The sequence below is a fragment of the Furipterus horrens genome, unplaced genomic scaffold, assembly GCF_987537825.1.
Source record: "Furipterus horrens unplaced genomic scaffold, mFurHor1.1.pri manual_scaffold_8, whole genome shotgun sequence".
NCBI classification, from domain to species: Eukaryota; Metazoa; Chordata; class Mammalia; order Chiroptera; family Furipteridae; genus Furipterus; species Furipterus horrens.
Window position 1 is genome coordinate 90392916 of NW_028327178.1, and position 16836 is coordinate 90409751.

The 16836-nt window shown below is 44.5% G+C and overlaps 1 protein-coding gene across 1 annotated transcript in view; it reads left to right on the top strand.

The window, feature by feature from the left end:
• The first annotated feature begins 13436 nt into the window (after positions 1–13436).
• Positions 13437–16836, top strand: part of ASXL1 (ASXL transcriptional regulator 1) — a 74474-nt gene continuing 71074 nt past the window's right edge. Inside the window, exon 1 of the mRNA XM_090286218.1 lies at positions 13437–13571. Within this exon, the coding sequence (XP_090142344.1) occupies positions 13515–13571 (57 nt within the window). The 5' untranslated portion in view covers positions 13437–13514. The remainder of the gene's footprint in view (positions 13572–16836) is intronic.

The following is a 16836-nucleotide window of genomic DNA, read 5'->3' on the forward strand; positions in this document are numbered from 1 at the left end:
TTTACAGTGAGATTGAGAGAACAAAGAGTTGGCCGGGCAAGAGAAGAGGGAAAGGAATTTTGAAAATGAACGTTAGTGAAGGCCTTGTATAACCAGAGGGAAGCATGGAGAACCACTGTAGAAAAGATTACAGGACAGGGCTTTTAAAAATACCAACAAGATATTTAAAAGAGCACAGAAAGGACAGTGACCTATGTGACTTAGGCAAATAATCCTTTTTTTTTTTTTTTTTTGGTGGGAGAGGAAAGGGGGTTTATTTAAAAGTTTTACAGATTCAGAATAACAGTGGGTTTCTACCATTATGTCCCACTCCTTCTAAAACACCCCAAAACACGTATTTTCTCCCCCTGCCAAAGGCAAATGATTCTTAATTGTGTTTCTTCATAAGATGCCCTCAGACTATGTGTAATACCCCTATACCCCCCTTTTCATCCAAAAAAAGAGTTAAAAACAATAGTTTGGCTTAGCCTAAATAATTATTAGTTTAGAATTAGTCAAAATTCATTAGCCAGAAAACAAGAGTTCAAAGTGTGATTTGAAGAATTACAAGTGTGTTCTTTAAAGTGACAGAATTCTGGGGTGGGCCAGGGGCTAATTTGTGCAGGTGGTACAGGGCAGGGCAGCCATGCAACTTGGAAATTCCTGCCACTCACCAAGTTGTTTTCTCATCTTCTAGAGTGTTTTAAAAAAGGAAAAATCAAGAAATTATTCAAACCTTGTATGATTCTGTAATAAATATATGTGGCCTTTGTCCCTGAAGAGCTTCTACAACTTTTGGAATTTGAGTGATAGCAGTATCTGTGGGTATTTCTAAGAAGCCCCTTTCAGCTAATGCTAATAAAGTGACTCTAGGTGGGCCCCTAGATAGCTTCAGGATGGGGGGCTGGTTGCCAGAGGAAATGATCATGTGATTAGAGGTTTGGAACTTTAAGTCACCCCCTGACCTCTAGGGAGGGGAGGGGAGAGGAACTGAAGATCAAGTTAATCACCAGGAGCCAATGAGTTAATCATGACTCTGTGATGGAACCTCCATAAGAACCCCTAAACAATGGGGGTTTGGAGAGCTCCCAGGCTGGTCAGCACATGGAGGTGCAGGGGGGATAATATGCCCACAGAGGACATGGAGGCTTCCTGCTCCTGCCCACCCCCACCTTCTGTGCATTCTTCCATTTGGCTGTTCCTGGGAGTTCCGTCCTTTATAATAAATCGGTAATAGTAACTAAAGCCCTTTCCTGAGTTCTGTGAGCCTTCTAGTAATTATCAAAACCAAGGAGAGGGTTGAGGAAACCCTGATTTATAGTTGATCAGAAGTACAAGTAGCAACCTGAGACTTCGACTGGCATCTGAAGTGGTGGCAGTCTTGTGGGAATGAGTCCTTAACCGATGGGTCTGTGCTAACTCCAGGTAGTGTCAGATTTGTAGGGTACCCAGGTGATGTCTGGAGACTCAGTGAATTGGTCGTTGGGTAGAAAGGAAAACCCATACATTTGGCTGTCAGAAGTGTTGTGAATAAAAACAGTTGACCTTGGAAACTATATTTTGAATCCCACAAAGATAGTTTAGTTTGGGGGCATGTGATTTTGGTAGGTCCTCATACTAGAATTGCCATCTGATTGAAGTTACCCCCAGAATGGTCTCCAAGGACTATGCTGTGGTCACATCTGCCAGTGGCATTTGTCAAGGACAAATAACTGTAGCTCTCACAGCTGCTCCCGTTTCATCCTTTGTTTCCATCACCAGTCTTGTGGTTAACCGTCCCCGGGTGCTTCAGTTAGGCAAGCCAACTGGGGGCTTGCTTTTAGGGTGGGAGAAATGGGCAGGGCGAGAGATCATTCACCTGCACCTCTGGGGACAGTATAGCCCATAGGAACTTGTTGAGTGCCTGTTGTGCACCAGGTGTCTCGCTCTACTCTGGGGATGGAGAGGAGTAAAGTGCACTCCAGCCCTTCTGAGGACAGAAGAGACAAAACACCCATTGATGGTGAATTCAGAGTGATTAGGATCCACCAGAAGGCCTGCCCCCTCTCCTTAACTCTCTCCAAGCCCTCTGAGGCCAGGGCTGCACAGGCTGCCTTTGGGTTATGCTGGCAGCTTCATTCCTGGGCATCTTCACATGTGTTATGTCCTCATTCTGGAAGCTTGTCCTCACTCTTTGCTAATTCCTCCTCATCCTTCAGGTAGCAGTTAAATGTCACCTCTTCCAAGAAGCCTTTTCCAGCCATCCATTCTGGTTTTCTGCCATCTCTACCCGGCGGCGGTATGGTGTCTCTTACCTTACCTTGTTTCCTTCTTACTCCTTTTCCCAGCTTAAAATTGTGTTTCCTTTGCTTTGGTCTCCCCCACTGGACTCTTAAGTTCCCTGAGGGCATGTCCTATTGTCCTCTCCAAGTTTGACACTTAAAGGAGTTGGAAGGTTGGACAGGTGCTGACACCTACAGCTCAGCACAGAGTGTTTTCTGTCAGAGGAAGGAGTGAGGTGCCAGGAGAGGTGGAGAAAGGCTTTGTAAAGCATTTGAGTTGTGTTCTGTAAGAGCAGGTAGGGTTTCACCCACTTGGGAAGGAGGGAAGAGCATGCCAGACAAAGAACAATGTGACTGAGCACAAGGGAACTTGCTGGTGATGGGAGTGGAGAATGTGAACTAGGCTGGGAGGAATCTTGACTCCCTGGCACATCCTTCAGATAGGAGACCCCCTGAAGCCTTTTTTTTTTTTTTTTTCATTGTGGGAGTGAAGCACACCTCTGTTTAGCATTTTCTCCTTAAGCCAGCCTCACATGCGATTATTACTCTTTGAGATAAAAGAAAGCAATTTCACTAAGTGCCGCTTTAAGTTTGCCTGACACAGGTTTCCTGGGTTCAGTTGGCAAATTCCATTCTGCAAGCTTTGCCTGGCACAGCTCACTACCAAGGAATTCCAGTGAGCACTTGAACTTGACTTCAAGGTTCCCCAAGAATGGGGCCGAGGGATTTTTCAGGGCAGTGGTCTGGGGGGTGGTCCCTTTATTGTGTTTAGGAACAGAGAAATTAAAACTCCTGCCATTGGTTTTGAACTTTTATCTTCCTCATCCAGTCTACAAAAGATTGACAGCCCTGGCGGTGTGGCTCAGCTGGTTGGAGTGTTGGCCGGTAAACTGAAAGGTTGTGGGTTTGATCCCCGGTTGGGGCGCACATCCCTGGTTGAGGCGCATATCCCCCGTTGGGGCACATACAGGAGGCAACCAATCAATGTTTCTCACATCAATGTTTCTCTTTCTCTCCCTTCCTCTCTCTCTGAAAGCAATGTGAAAATGTCCTCCAGTGAGAATTAAAAAAAAAAAAAAAAAGATTTACATATGTTGTTCAAGACTCTGTGCTAGGTGTCATGGGCTACAGCTCAGAGCCCTGCCCTTCACAGAATGGCCAGCCTGGTAGGGAATCACCGCCCTTCACAAATAAGGTGATTCTGTACAAATCAAGGTGATCAGTACAGAAATGGCACTGGCGAGGGCAGAGGGAGTCGCAGATTTCAGTAAGGGGCATGTTAAATGCAATGATCAGTCTCTTCGCCAGGCTATCCCGGGGGCAGCAAGAGGAGCCCGGCCTTTGGCATCAGATTCATTTCTTTCTTTCTTTGAGGATCTACAATATTCTGGCTCTGTTTTAGTCCTAGAGATCCAGATTAAGTCCCCGTCCCCAGGGTTGTTACATTCTAGTGGTGGAGAAAGATAATTAACAAAGAAGTATGTGCAGTATCTGAAGGGAAACAAGGGAGGTCAAGGGTTAAAGTGACAAGCTGGGGAGGTGGTAACTTGGGTTAGAGTGGGAGGTCAGGGAAGGCTTCTCTGCAACAGTGACATGTTACATTTGAGCAGAGTCCTCAGTGACATTAGGGAGCAAGCATGTGGGTATCTGGGATTTGGAGGAAGAGTATTCCAGAGCAATGGAATCACAGTGTAGAGGTCTGGAGGTGGGAGTGTGTTGGGATAGCAAGGAGGCAAGTGTGGCTAGGGGACAAGTGAGAATGGAAAGGTGACCAGGGCCAACTCTGAATTATAAGTGCATTTTATTTTTAAACCAATTAGAGAATTTTTTTCCCTGTTTTATTTTATTTTATTGTTGTTCAATTACTGTTGTCCCAATTGTTCCCTCTTTGGTTTCCAGTGCCCTGTTCTTCCTCCCCCACCCCCCAACCCCCATTCCCACAGTCAGTCCCCACTCTGTTGTCCATGTCCATGGGTCCTTTATACTTGTTCCTTGAAAAACCATTAAAGGATTTTAAGCAAAAGGGGGAAATCTGGCAGGAATGTTTTAAAAGGGTCACTCTAGCTGCTCTGTGGAGGACAGAGCATATGGATCAGGCAAGGAGATTGCTTAGAAGGGGTGCAGTAGTTTGGACCAGAGGTGGTGACTTGGTCCAAGCAGTAGGAAAGGAGAGAAGTGGTAACTTGCTCTAGGATATGTTTATTGCTGAAAATGGAATTGTGGGTGAGATAAAAAGAAGAGGGAACAATGGCCCCAAGGTTTTCTATGAAGCCTGTGGAAATTTTGCCTCTGCTACTTCCTTCCATGTACCCACCCCCTTTTAAAATAAAAGGTTTTTATTCAAGTGCGAGCCACCTGAGAAGATGGGGGACCCTGGTCCTTAAACCCATCTAGGTGCAGGCAGAGGGTTTTCTTTTTTTGGTTTGTTTTTGTTGAGGTTTTTATTACGATATAATTTACCTACCATACAATTCACCCACTTAAGGTGTATAATTCATTGGTTTTTTACTATGTTCACAGAGTTGTGCAACCATCACCACCGTCAATTTTAAAGCATTTCATCATCCCCAAACGTACCCATTAGCGGCCACTCCCAATTTTCTACCAACCGCCCAGCCCTAGGCAACCACTAATCTACTTTCTGTTTCTTCTGTCTACATTTGGCTCTTTGACGGTCTTGGGATCCTAGTTTCCTCATCTGTAACTTCACAGGGTGATTATGAGGCTTAAAAGAGAATATGAAAACTCGAGAGTATGCCTAATGGGCCACACAGATTGGCCTTGGCCTTAATAAGTGCTCTGGAAATGCCAGCCCTTTCCCACTGCTCTGACTCAATTTGCCAAATTACTCTGGTAGTGTGGGCCGTGGCGATGAGTGTGGGCACTGGACCCAGACTGCTGGGTTGTGAGTTCCATTTACTAGTTTTGTCATGACAGCAGATTCTTAACCTCCTGGGGCCTCAGAATCCTCAATGGTCAAAAGGGGACCATAGCAAGTACTTCCTAAGCTGCTGTGAATCCAGATGTGTGGAGCACTGGGAACAGTGCCTGGTATGTAGCAAGTGCTCAGTGAAGGGTCATTGCTGCAGTGCTGTTGCCATTAGTAGTCAAGTAAGGAGTCCTACAGACAGGTGGTGACTCCAGCTTCAAGGCCAGGAACGGACATTTTTGAATCCAGGTGGTTGCCAGGGTAATGGAGAGAGAGAGGGACCACAGATCAATTTCTAACGTTGTCCTCTTGTTGGATCTGTACCTTTGCAAAAGTCATTTGTTTCCCCTAAGCCTCAAGTTGCTTATCTGTAAAGTGGGGGTTAATGTCAACCTTACTTCATGGGGCTCTGGCAGATTCAGTGACCGACAGAGTGCCTGTGTGCCAGGCACTGTTTTGAACATAACAGGGAAAAAAAGCCTTGCCTTCCTAGATCTTGCATGGAGCTGATGGAGACAGAAAGTAAATAATAATCGTAAGGATCATACTAAATAAAAAAAGATAAATAAAAAAATATATGTAAAGCATCTGGTGCTTGGCATGTGGTGAGCATGCCATAAACGGTGGCTGCTATGATGATTATTATGTGAAAGCATGTTGTAGCGCTGGCCAGCACAGCATAGAGGTAGGTCTCTAGGTGACTGTGCAAGCACGTTGCCTCATTTAAGCCTTACTTCATTTCCGCTCAATTACATTTCACTCAGCCTCCAAGGTCCCTGTCACATTGCCTGGTTGAAATCTGTGTGTCTTAAGGTATAGCTTTCTTCTTTCTTCCCGTCAGCTGATATTTACTGAAGACCACTTTGGCTAGGCATCCTGCTGGATACTGGGGTTCTTAAGCTGGAAAACCCAGGAGGAGTGTGATCATCAACAGAGGGAGCCCAGGGCACTCTGGGAACCTCCAGGCCAGACAGATTAGAGCCAGAATGAAGGAGCCTGGCTGTCTTGGTTTTACTCTGCCAGGGGAGAACCTGAAGGATTCTGAGCTGGATGATAAAGTAAGACTTCATAACATTCTTGTTTAAATACTACATGGTGAAAGTAAACATTTGTATTATGGCCACGTGCATAATCTGTATTTAAGCACTACAATCAAACCCAGAGAGTTACAAGAGGAAGATGGGAAGACATGTAGACAAGCAAAGGCCTCAGGGCAAATAATGTCTCAAGGTGAAGACAGCACGATACTAGATTAGCAGGAAATGTGGCAAAATGGAGGAGGGAGTTTTGGAGCTAGACAAACCTAGGTTAGCAGCTACTACCCGCAGCAAGGTGTTGCACCTGGAAGGGAGGGTTAATACTGACGCTGCTGCTTTCAGAGTTGCTGAAAGGATTAAAGGACATATCTGTCAAGTACTTGGCACTTACTAGGGACTCAATAAAAGGTGTATATTAAATATTCATAGAAATAGCAATTATGAGTAACAGTGCAGCATTATGGGAAGAGCTAGACCTGTGTTCAAATTCTGATCCATCCTGTGCAAGTTGCTTAACCTTTCTGAGGCTTGGATTGTCTTCTTTCCTGTAAAATGAATGAATGAATAATACCTTCCTTGTAGGGTTGAGGCAGAGAATAAAAGTGATAATAAAGTTTCTAGGCTTGTATAATAGGTGTTCAGTTAAGTGCTATTTTTACTTAAGATAGTGAATATTCTGATTATAAAAATTCTATATTCTGACAGAACATTGAAACAGTACAGAAACATTTAAAGAATTATTAAAGGGTTTTCCCTTTATAATTTTATTACATATTACTAAACTGCCTCTCAAAATAACTATAAATTTGCATTCCCACCAACAGGGTGTAAGTTGGGTCTGTTTCCTTACACCTTTGCCAACAGTGGGTTCTGCCAATCTTTTCCACTTTTGCCAGCCTGATCTATTGAAAAATGGAATCTTAATTTTGTTTTTATCTGTAGTTCCCAGATTACTCATGAGGTTGAAAATCTTTTCAAGCATTTCCATTTGTGTTTCTTCTTTTGTTAATTGCCTGGTTAGGCCATTGTTATTTGGCCATTTTCCTATTTAGGTGTTTCATATTGATTTTCAAGAACTCTATTAGGAATCTTAACTCTTGGGCAACTTGTTGGATTTTATTTATTTATTTGTTTGTTTATTTATTTTTTTTATAGAGAGGAGTAAGGAGAAAGAGAGGGAGAGAAATATCGATACGAGAGGGAAACATCGATTGGTTGCCTCTCACACGCACCGACTGGGGATGGAACCTGCAACCTAAGCATGTGCAGGATGACACCCAATCAGCTGAGCCACATTGGTCAGGGCCAACTTGTTGGATTTTTAAAAACTGTTATGCTTAAGAAAACCTTCCAGTATTATAAAAATATTCACTTGTTTTTTTTTTCTTCCAATACTTTTATTGCTTTTTGTATCACATATAAATCTTTGATCTAGGTGAAATTTAGGTTTAAAGAGGGAGGTGGAATGCCAACTTAATTTTTCTCCAGATGGCTACTAAGTGGTCCTGTTCTGTTCATTAACTTACATTTTTTCTCCACCAGTCTGAAATGTTAGCTTTATCATGTTACAATTCCTTACATGCTTGGCCCTATTTCTGTACTGTTAGGTTTAATATGTTGTTTGTACCTTTGTCAAAATTGCACTGTTTCAGTTGGTGTAGCTACCTAGTGCATTTTAATATCTAGAACAAGTCCCAACTCATTACTCTTCTTCAAAGTTTTCTCAGCAGTAGGGTGGAGTGATTAAATTTACTGCCCTGTGGACTTCTCCACAGGACTTCTTAAGTGTCCTTATGACATTGTGGCTGGCTTCCCCCAGAGTATGGGATCCACAGAACAAAGCAGAAGCTGCAATGACTTTGATGACTTAGCCCCAGAGAAGCCTCACATGGTCACTTCCACAATATTTGTTGCTTCCACAATTCAGCCCAATTTGAAGTGGGGGTGGGGGGGACTAGAAAGGATGTAGATGTCAAGGCCTGTTTTGAAGGCTGGCTTCTGACCGCAGTGCCTTTAGGAAGAATTTGGAATGAATTTTGGGTTGGAATCTTGATTCCAGCAACAAAATGTGTAATCTTGGGTAACTTCCTTCGCTTTACTGGTCCTGCCAGTTTTCTCACTCCCCTCACATGGTGGTTGTGGCATTCAAGAGTTAGGGCCTGCAAAAACCCTTAACTTCCCATTCAGACATTAGCAATCAAAGAAGAGGAGGAAGAAAAGCCATTAGGGGCAGGGTATAAGTTAATATTTTCATAATAGAACATTAAAAATGAAGAAATAACCCATCTAACAATCTTATTACATTAGCACCATCACTTTTAGAATTCTGGTGTTAAAATGCAATTTAAAGTTTCTTTTCCTTCTTCACGGAGAAAGAATAGAGAAACTGGCTTAAACTGAGGCCAGTAAGGTTTGTGGTAGACACGAGTACATCTTTATCTCTGGTATTAGGAGAGATTAAAAATTGGGATAAGCTCCTTAGTCAAGTCCTGAAATCTCCACCTGAACACCTTAAAGAATCAAGTGGGGGCTGTAATTTTCCACAGTTTTGTTGAAAACTCGCTCAGGTCATCCTTTGTGGCCACTTTGTGGGGGTGCTCTCACAAATTCTTTAAAGTAAAATGAAAATAATTTATTATTAAAAACATTCACACACTGTTGAGCATTAAAATTTTTATTTTTTCGTCACATGAGTATGAGTAGCACATACTCATTCTAGAAGATCTGAAAAATAAAGACAAGTGTAAAGAAGCAAAAAACATTGCATCTACTAGCTTATTCTGAATGCTGTTTTGTGGGTCAATGGAAAAATAATTTTTTAAATTAAAAAATGTAATCCTTTGTAGGAAAAAAAAAATCAACAATAGTCTTACGGCCCAGAAATAACCATGATTAACATTTTGAAGGAGTAAAATGGGAGACTGAAAAACAGGAGTGGATTTAAATGATGAATAGCAGGTAAGCTGAGTTAGGGCCGTCCATTACAGGAGCAGACACAGTGCTTAAAGACAAAGGAGTCATGAAGTCTCTATTACTGAGCACCTTTACAACTTGCATAAATGTATTTGGGCGTAATCTTGCCTTATTCTTTCCCAATTCTTTTTGGGCAGGTTCTAAATACTGTTTAGGGCTCATTCAATGGGGAATTAGTCCCCTGGGAATTTGTGCACTAATTATTGAGTAAGGTCATTCATTCCACAACTGAGTGCTCACCTTACACCAAGACTGTGCCAGATGTTGGGAGTGTGATGAGATGAAAGCAAGAGCACGGACACCAAACCAAAGATCATACAAAGAAATGAAGTAAGGGAGGGACCAGAAGAGATACGCATTTGTTGATCATCTGCTATGCTGGAAGTTTAGTAAATGTGATCTCATTTAATCATCTTGGACCTAAGGGAGATAAGTTGACCTCTCTGAACTTCACCTTCATTTCAAAGTGGAATTATTGAGAGAGAACATTGTTAGGGTGGCAAACTGTTCTGGGGCTTGGTTCACTGAGATATGTAAATAAGGCACTTTTTGCCCCCCACTGGTGTGGCTCAGTGGGTTGAGCGCCAGCCTGCAAACTGAAAGGTCCCTGGTTCAGTTCCTGGTCAGGGCACATGCTTGGGTTTCAGACCAAGTCTCCGGTTGGGGGCATGCGAGAGGCAACCCATTGATGTTTCTCTCATACATTGATGTATTTCTCCCTGCCTTCCCCTCTCTAAAAAAATACATATTTTTTTTAAAAAATGAAGCACTTTTTACACTTCAGACACTAAACCTTCTCCGAATCAAAGAGGACTGGCATTTATTGAGTCTACTGTGTGCAAAAACGCTTTACAAAGATCCCATTTAATCCCAGTTCCATCCTTTGAGTTGTGATATACCCTGTTGTCTAAATGATGGCACTGAGTCAATAAGAGGTTTCATAACTTGACCAAGGCCACACAACTGGGCAATGACTGCAAGATTGAAACCTAGGCTTGCTGGAGTTCATTATCTCATAGTGGCAATACATTATCTCATAGTGAGGTTGGGAGGGGATGTGTCCTCTTGGGAATTCTTAGGTGTCTGCTGGTGGTGTATTTGTTATTCAGATTCCTCAGTGTGTGCTTTGCTCATAACTGCAGTTTGAAGTGACTCATCCCCAAACGGAACAGGGTTGAATATCAGCCCTGTTTATCTTACTGTCCTGTGACACCTGTTTGACTTCAAAGATACTTTGTAATAAAAGCACTGTGATAAAAATGGAAAAACAGACACCAAAAAATATATAGGTTTGTTTTTTGGTGCTTCAGACAAGTCTCACTAGTGTCATTGGCTTTAAAAAAATAAAGAAAACCCCCCAGCTATTTAAGGTTTAATGACTAAAGCCAATTTTTCAACACATCTTGTACAGTCTTCTCAACAGACTGTTTTTAAACTATGATGTCGTCATTAGTTTCTGTTTGATTCTGCAAGGACAGAAACCTTGAAATATTCACACCTGGATTCTACCATTGCTTGTCTCTCAACTATGAAAACTAGGCAGTGTTGGCTGCAAATTAGATAAAGGCGTTTTTCACAGTGCCTTTATTAGCTTTCCTTAGCTATTTTGAGTTACCACGAATAGAGGGGCTTAAAACAACATCCATTTACATCTTACACTTTCTGTGGGCCAGAAGTTGACCACAGTGCTACTCAGTTGGTTCACTGCTTTGAGTCAGAAAAGGTTAAAATCAAGGTGTTGGCAGGATTGTGTTCCTTTCTGCAGACTCTAGATAGTGTGGGAGAGCCTACTTCCTGCTCATTCAGGTTGTCATAATTCAGTTCCAAGAGGTTGTAGGACTGAGGTCCTATTTATTACTTGTTGGCAGGGTTTGTTGTCAGCTGCTGAGGCTGCCTACATTGCCAGGCTCATGGCCTCCTTCAAAGTCAGAACAGTGGGTTGAGTTCCTCTTAAACTTGGAATCTGATTCTTCTCTGCCTTCCTCTTCTGCTTTTAAGGGTCCATATGGTTACTTTGGGTTTACCCAGATAATCCAGGATCATCACCCAATCTTAAGGTCCTTAATTCCATCTGCAAAGCCCCTTTTGCCATGGAATGTAACACATTTACAGGTTCCAGGGACTAGGGCATAGATAGTTTTGGGTGGGGTGAGGGGGGACATTATTCTACCAGAGCCTGTAGTAAACATGTACATTTTAGGGTGAATCTTGTTACTCCCTGGAAGTTAGAGGCAGGGAAGCTACTCAAGAAGAAAATGTTTGAAACAAGCCTAATGACTTGTCAAATTGGGTTACTGTGTCAGATGTAAATTAAAAACAAAAACTCTTTGTAAAAAATTAGGCTAACCATTTTTTGATGGCTGGGGTGGGGGGAGAGGGTTTGGTTGTTCTTCCTTTCCTCCATCTTGGGGTCAAGTTAGATAGGGAGAGAAGACTTAAAAATATGCCTTATTTCACCTTCTACAGTCTATTCACTTTGCAGGATTTTATGGAAGCCTGTGTGACAAGCATTAGAAGCAAGAGCATGGAACTCTGTGGTGTTGGGCCATGCAGGATGCCTTTTCTCTGCACTGACTCTCCCCTGTGCTGACACTAGGGAGTAGAGGGCGTGTTTCCTCACTCAGAAAAACCTTTAAAATGTGGCCATTGACTCTGCCTCCCTATTACTTAAGAGCTGGTCATAAATCCAGTTTAGGACTGATGCTAGGCATGTTTCTGGACATTGATTCAACGAATAGGAACAGAAAACGGATGTGTTGGTTACCGCATTTCATTTCATGCTTTGACCAAGGCTCGAAGAGGCGAAGTACCATTGCCCATTGTCTCTCAGCTGCTACCAATGATTAAACACTTGTTCTATGCCAGCAGCCAAGTTATGTGGACCTAAGATCAAGGTTCCCCTTCACATCCTCTTCCAATCAGACAGTTAAGTTTATGTTAATTTTAATACAAATAGTGCTGAGGTATTAGACTTATGTAGACTATAAAATTGAGGCTCAGAGAGGTTAAGCCCCTAATTTTAGGCCGATAGCCAGGGAATGGCTTAGCCAGGATTCAGTCTAGGTGTTTGACTCCAGGACCTTCTACTCTCTAGGGTACCACCTCGAAAAAGGCCTCAGGCGCATTCTGTGCAGTATGGCACCCAAATCCGAGTTCTTTACTTGTCACCATATCACCGAATTCACCAACGCTCTAGGCTGCTGAGGGCAGCTTCTGCAAACAGCAACAGGAAGGTACAGGAAAAAATGGGGGACTGTTTAGGTCCCTCAATTGTGGAATAACCGTTTTACTGATATGAATGTTTTTGTCTCATTATTATGCAGCAGTGAGTCATTTATGGGAGGACCATAAGGGAAAAAAAGTCCTGCCTCATGTCAGCGAAGAGAAATGTCAGTGAGAACCACTTAGGCGGATACAGACACAAAGTGGATGCTGGGGAGTGGAGCTATAAACTCTCGATCCATACCCTAACACGCCCAGCGGCTTGGTAGCGAAACACACCGAAGGGGTTAAACGTGGCTGGGGGAGCCCAGCCACCGCCTCTTCCCAGCATCGCCTCCCAGAATGCCTTAGGCCCCCAGCCAATTCCCGCACCTCGCGAGACTCCGCCCAGCCTTCCCCGAACGTCTGCCGGTCTCTTTTCCTTACCGAGCTCTGAGAGGCCGACTAAAGGAGGGGAGGGCGGAAAGGGAAAGCGCAAGGCACGCTGGGAAGTGTGGTCCAAAGCGTTTCGTGCAGCCATATTCTTCCGGAGCGGAGGAGGCCAGAGAGGCAGCCGGCACTACGATTCCCAGTAGCCCTTTCGGTTTGTTTTTGTTCAAAAAAAAAAACCCCACACTCCCCCCCGCCCGCCTCACTCTTCACACACACTCACACACACCCACAGCAGACACTCACACACCCGGGCGCCGAAAGGAAAGCCGCGTCTCGCCTTCCTGCTCCGCCGCCAGTCTTGTCTTGGCACCTCAGCAGAGCGGGAAAGCGGAGGCCGGAGCAGTGACCTCTGACCCCGTGGTTATGCAGAGCCGCCGCATTCCTTAGCGATCGTGGGGCTGCTGCTGCTGCCGCCGCCGCCGCCGTGGGTGACTGACGCAGCGCGGGCGCGTGGAGTCGCCGCCGCCACCCCTCCCCCATCACCGCTCTTGGCGCCGGGTCTTGCTCCAGCCGGTCCCCGCGCACCCGTCCCCTATCCCCGGCCGCACCCGAGTTCTCGCGCGCGCCGCCGCCGCCACGCGCCCCCCGCCGCCGCCCCGCACCGTCGCCCCCCCAGTCCGCCCCGCCCGGAGGTCCCGCGTGGAGCCGCTGCTGCCGCCGCCAGGGAGGAGGAGGAGGAGGATGAAGGACAAACAGAAGAGGAAGAAGGAGCGCACGTGGGCCGAGGCCGCGCGCTTGGTGAGGCGGGACGCCCAAGGGGGCTCGGTTGAGGGCGTGGGGGTGATCCTGCCGCGCACCCCCATCGGGAGGGGGAAGGGCGAAGCCCTGCCCACCGCAAAATGGGCGGGGTTATCCTCAAGAACTCGACAACCCCCAAAAGCGTTGGGTGGGGAAAGGTCCCCCGCCGGGTTGGATGTCGCGCCTTTTTCTGCACGACCCCCCCACCTCTAAATTCCTGCGGAGGGGCGAGCTGGCAGGCTGGCTCCTCCCCCTCTGGGCGGTGAGGCCCCAGCTTCCCCTCCCCCATTATTTGGCAGCGTCTGGGGGTCTGGGGAAGCTTGGTTTATGGACTCCGGGGGAGTTAGGTTTCCGGGAAGGGTCGGAAGCTCCTCCCTTGCTTCCTGGTGGGCTGTGGGGTGGTGCGTTTGACTCCAGGGGTGGGGAAGCGCCCCCAGTTGCAAGGACGCGAGTGGCATTTTGAGCTTTCACAATCTAAACCAGGTGTGTGGAAGGAAGCAAGTGTTGACTCCCAGCTTGAACCCTGAGCAGTGGTCCTTAAACTTGAGTGCTTTGTGGGGACACCTGGGGAGGTGGTTAGGAATGCTCGTTCAAAGGCCTGCTTAAGACCTGAGTGTGAGGTTCTGGAGTCCTGCCTGCCTATCTTCATTGTAACCATCTGCCCAGGTGGATTTCTAAGGAAGGTGGCGCACGGCCCGCACTTTGAGAAACGCTCACCAGGGTGTTTTACTTCATAAACCAGACGAGGTAGACAGAGGACTGACTACATTTTGCAAGGAATGTATCTGTGTGTTCTCTATTCCTTCGTGTCCTGGTGCATGTATACATGAAGTGTTGGACAAAGACCAAGTGTCTGTTTGAAGACACTGCTCGTGGAGGATTTAGCAAGGGAGAGAGTCGTTTGAGGAAAGCTGCCTGGTGAGGAGAGTTGTGCATTTTCTGTTTTCAAAGTCTCAGAGGCCTTGTGAGTGAAAAGTCTTCCTTTTGAATTTGCACCCAAAAATCCAACACTCTGGGACATGTTCGTAAGAAAATCTTGCTGATGACAGTAGTAACGGGTTTTACTTCTCCCAGAGATGTCACCTCTTCAGAACTGTCACAGAGCAGGGTTATAGTGCAGATAGGCATTACTTGTCTCTTGACATTGCCATCCTGTAGTTTATATTAATTACTATCGTTCACTTTCAGTGGTGAATGAAGCTTAACCTTCTAATCATGTATTTTATTGGGAAGTGTGGTTCCTGCCTCAAAGGTGTGCATGCAAGATGTGTTGGGGGTTGTTACAAACCTGTGGTACACCTTTTTCTTGCTTGAAGCCTGTAAAACTCAGTTATTGACTTGCAAGAATTAAAGCTGTCTGGTTTATAGGAGAATATTCACTGGTGTTCCTGGTCATTTTCCCTGGGCATTTGTTGCCCACGAAACAAATAATTAATTGTTTGAATGCTGAAGTTCTGTGCTTCAGTTCATTTGTTTTGGCATATGAAGTTGAAAGTTCCTGAGTTATTTTTTTCTGATTGAATCAAAACGGAAAGCTTTGCTAGCTTTCAGGATTTTGCCAGTTTTGCTCCACCAAAAAACAGATTTAGGCCTAAAGGAGAGTAGAGGAGAGCCAAAAGGAGGTGCTCTCTTTCCCCTCCAGGTTGGGTGTTCACTGAAATTCTCCTCTGAGTTTCTGTTATGCAGGTGTTTAAGGCCCTGGGCACCAAAAGGAAATTTGCTTGCCAGAGTTTTACTTGTTAGCAGTAGGTGAAAGTACCTTTAAATCCTGTTATTTATGTTCTGACAAAATTCTGAAGTCTGTTTGTCTCAAAGCTCTGCTGGTTTGGCTCTTATAGTTGAAAGATTTTAGGAATTTGGGGTCCACTGACCTATTAAGCTTCTTTATTTAGGTTCTTCAGTTGACTGTGATCTGAACTTCAGTATCCAGGTTGCTATTTCTGTTTTATCATTAGCTCAACTTTATGCCGGGTTATCTGAATAACTTCTTTCTCTTCTTTTTCTTCTGTGACTTTTTATTAAAAAATAATAATACAAATAGAAATGACTTTGTGGTGCACCTAAAAATGGGAGACAACGCGTGAGAACGTGGTTCGTAATTTTGCATATCTTGCTGTTTTTCGTTTTAGAATTTTTGTTGGTGGGTGAGGGAGAACTTTCAGAGTCCTCCCCATAAAAAAAAAAAAAACGCTGTAACTAAATGAGTGCTGGAGAGTTTGCGGGAGCTCACACAGGACAGAGAAACTTGACTAGAGTAAGCTCACACAGGAGGACAGTAGATTCAATTACTCTTGGGACAGGTGAAGGTGCAGTGCCTAACGGGGCAATCAGTGCACTTGCCTGGGAGCGTTGCAACCTGCTTCTGACCTTGCTCAAGTGTGGAGAGCATGATCCTGGGATCTCTTTAGACAAGTATTTTGGTAGGAAAGAAAAGACTTCTGGAGAATTTCCGTGGAGCAGTGTGCCCCAGGGGACTGATTTTAGCAAATGTTAATTATGTTGCTGAGAGGTAGTTGTTCTTCTTGCAAACATTTTTTTAGTATTGTCTTTCTTAGACTAAGAGGTAGACATTAGGGGGTTGGGTGGGTGTAAATCCTCCTGCTTCTTAGGGACAATTTGTTTGGGAAAAATGGCCAAGGGGATTTCCCTTTAGATTGAATGCCCTTAAATGGATTCCCCTGGCTTTGAGAAACTCTTCATTGCAGGGCTTTATCTTTCACTTTGATTCATGACTGACCATTCTTACATCAAACATTTTTTTTCCCCTTTGAAGTAGGAGGAGAGAGGTTTTTTTCCCCTTTTCTTTAAAGTGTCCTCTAGAAAGACAGACTAGGAATAGAACACTGCTGGATTGTTCTTATACTAAAAGCTGGAGGCATATACAGTTTTGAGAAAAGTGAATACTTTGTACCTTTTCATGCAACTTCCCCTTAGAGATTTTGTTTCCTCTGTCTTAGATTCTCAGGTTCTTCTTAATTATTGTTTAAATAATTGGTAATTGATTTTTCAGATTCGTGCTTCTTTAAAAAAAGTTATCCTACAAAAATTCACTGGCTCAGCTCACACTTTAATTAGTAGCAAAGAACTCTGTCTGTGGCATTGTACATGATAGTTTGTCCCAGGATGTGTTGTGGGTTTAGTCAACAGCGCCTGACTTGGTACTTAGTTAGGTTCTTGGAATACAAAGATGTGTAAGACTTGCTCCTGAGGAGCTTATGGTCCCCTGTGTATGGGGGAGATCCAGATACATGAATAGAATTTTACT